This window comes from Trichinella spiralis (assembly GCF_000181795.1).
Source record: "Trichinella spiralis strain ISS 195 chromosome Unknown Scfld3392, whole genome shotgun sequence".
Lineage (NCBI taxonomy): Eukaryota > Metazoa > Nematoda > Enoplea > Trichinellida > Trichinellidae > Trichinella > Trichinella spiralis.
The window spans coordinates 934-3,356 of record NW_003530331.1 but is presented as its reverse complement, the minus strand read 5'-3'; the positions used below and the strand labels follow the sequence as shown (position 1 = coordinate 3,356).

The following is a 2,423-nucleotide window of genomic DNA, read 5'->3' as shown; positions in this document are numbered from 1 at the left end:
CCGCTTCACACTTTGATTGGTTGTATATTTTGCGTAGAACTTTGATTGGTTTTGAATTTTATTGCTTTACACGGCGGCTACATTTCATTAGATGTTGTTGCGATGAATTTTACTCGCTGTTGGGAATCTCATTTTACTGGTTGTCATTTTCATGCATTCTATTTGTCAAATTTTGTTTTCTTTTTAATGGTCACTTTTTTATTCTAAGCTTTACTGTTTATGTTCAATGTGTATATTAGTAGTAGCTAAATTATACATTTAAAAGCTGACTAGCACCTTAAAATTATAAGTTTATTAACAAATTTGCTTGTGGTTTCATTTTTGTGCATAATTATTTTCATAGAACTGCTGATCAGATCTAAGAAATTCACTTTACTTTAATTTAAACTGATTTGGTTTATTGCGTGTATAATATTGAGCATTTTAAAGGCCTTGTTCAAAAGTTTGCTTCCTATTAATTTGTTTCTTAATTTAATGAAGTTAAATATAAGTTTAAATTAAAGTATAAATTGAATTTAGAAGTTATGGATGCTATTAGTAAGAAAGATCACGTGGATTCACCATTTCACTGAATTTCATTAAATAATTAATTGTAATTAATTTTACCACATAAATATCATAAAATATTAAAGCTTTGAGTATCAGAAAACTGATAATTGAAATGAAATCAAAATTTGACAAATAGCACGCATTAGAATGACAACCAGTAAAAATTTAGGTTTGCGACAACGAATAAAACTCATCGCAACAGCAACTAATGAAATTTAGCCGGCATGAAAACTAATGAAACTTAAGGCCAATCAAACGTCGAGCGGCATGCCTTTGAAGGACACTCGGGTAGTAGACCCTCTTCCCGGCAGTTCTGAGTTTCCACTGATTGCGCAGGATCCCTTCTTCCACTACTTTCACTTGCGACGGATTTAGACTGTGCGTGACCTGAGTGATGCTGTCAGTAATAAACGTTCTGCTTGTGAGTTTCTGTAGCTTTGTTGTGTAGTGTGTTGTTTACACATTCGATCAATAAGGTATGTGTTTCTATCAGTTTGTCCTGCATTTTTTCCGCGTTCATAGCGAATGTGAGTCTGATCACGCTTAAGTGATCATTGTAGATATGACATACCGCCAAATGAAATTTTACAGTCCACCTGATTGCAGTGACAACGGTTTTCTCGATGACATACTGATCCCCTACGATAGAGGCTGAGAAAGTCAGACCTCCAATCTGAAAAAACTGATCACGTTAAAGAGGCGACTGTAGTTCTTCGCTGAAGTGCTGAATCATCTGTGCGGGAAGAATGCTGCAGCTGGTAGGATCGAAGCTGAGCTCTTCATCAAAGAAGAGATCTACCGTCGAATCAGCATGTTCCTGGAAGAAGATTAAGCGACTTTTCACGGTGAGAAAGTGAGAACCGCTACGACCAGGCTTCTGTAAGATCACTGTCTGTGCGTGAAACCTGATAAGCGCGAGAAAGGTGGATGCAGCAAATTCCAAGAATATGAAGACTGTCGAAGTCGAGAAAACATCTGACTGACATCTTTCGTTCTTCCCAATTTCAGAGGTGATGTCACTGAATTTCTGAGATGTTAATGACTGATTCGCAGACAGCATCCAGAAGCGTACGCATCTCTCAGATGGAATCAAGATGACGTATCTGCGTTGCTTTCTGACAGGCGATGCATTAGGATCAATCATCTGCCTGTCCTCCTCAAACGCCGACTACGAGCTGGAAGTGCAGAGACTGAAAGAACGTTTTGAACGGCCGTACACCGTAGTGAGAAAAGAGACACTCGTCCTGCGCAGGTCACCAGTATCGAATGGACAAAGGAGAAATTCTCTGATCCCATCGACCGCAACGTCGATGCTCTGACGGCGGAAACGAACCCCGCAAGGCTGAGCTTTCGACAGAACAAATGCTGTTCATTGATGGTAGCTCGCAGCTTCGGAAGCGGTTTAGAGGTGAACGGGTGGTGAGATGATCCATTCCGTCCAGCAGAGTACTGCCGGCATTCTATCAAAGAAGGCAGGCGGAGTATCAAATACCAGTGTGCATATTTTTTACAACAGAATTAAAAAGATTTCTTGCAATATTTGAATATGGCTTTAAATAAGTGGTCATATTGGTCTGTATTATAGAATCTATAACATTAATGATTCTTCGGTTTTGCATATCATTGTTGCCATAAGAACTGACGTTTGTAATTTCGTTTATACGCGTATGTGCTAATCAGCAGACGGCTTTGCATAGAAACATTTCTGCTTTTTGCTACAAGCGTTTGCGAATTAGGCAAATATATAGTGTTGAGTTTCATATTACAACAACAACCAACAATTAATATATCAATAAAATAAATACAACATTAATGAATACCAGGCTCTTTAAAATGTCTTAAAATTGGGTTGATTTCTGATTGTTTCTTTCAGC

General features: G+C 38.1%; 1 protein-coding gene across 1 annotated transcript; it reads right to left on the bottom strand.

Annotated features, from left to right (window-relative positions):
- Window positions 1-920: 920 nt before the first annotated feature.
- Tsp_13455 (conserved hypothetical protein) lies at window positions 921-1,535 on the bottom strand. The gene is made up of 3 exons (XM_003367949.1): window positions 1,455-1,535; window positions 1,139-1,222; window positions 921-1,091 (listed from the first exon to the last, which is right to left on the bottom strand). Exons 1-3 carry the CDS (start codon window positions 1,533-1,535, stop codon window positions 921-923), a joined length of 336 nt encoding a protein of 111 aa, XP_003367997.1.
- Window positions 1,536-2,423: the final 888 nt, after the last annotated feature.

Bases quoted from the DNA above. Each gene is read 5' to 3' on its own strand.
- Tsp_13455 (XM_003367949.1), bottom strand. From the start codon at position 1,535: ATGTCAGTCAGATGTTTTCTCGACTTCGACAGTCTTCATATTCTTGGA. The intron at 1,223-1,454 runs GTTTCACGCACA...CAGTTTTTTCAG, and splicing joins ACCTTTCTCGCGCTTATCAG to ATTGGAGGTCTGACTTTCTC. The intron at 1,092-1,138 runs GTAAAATTTCAT...TGATCACTTAAG, and splicing joins TCACTGCAATCAGGTGGACT to CGTGATCAGACTCACATTCG.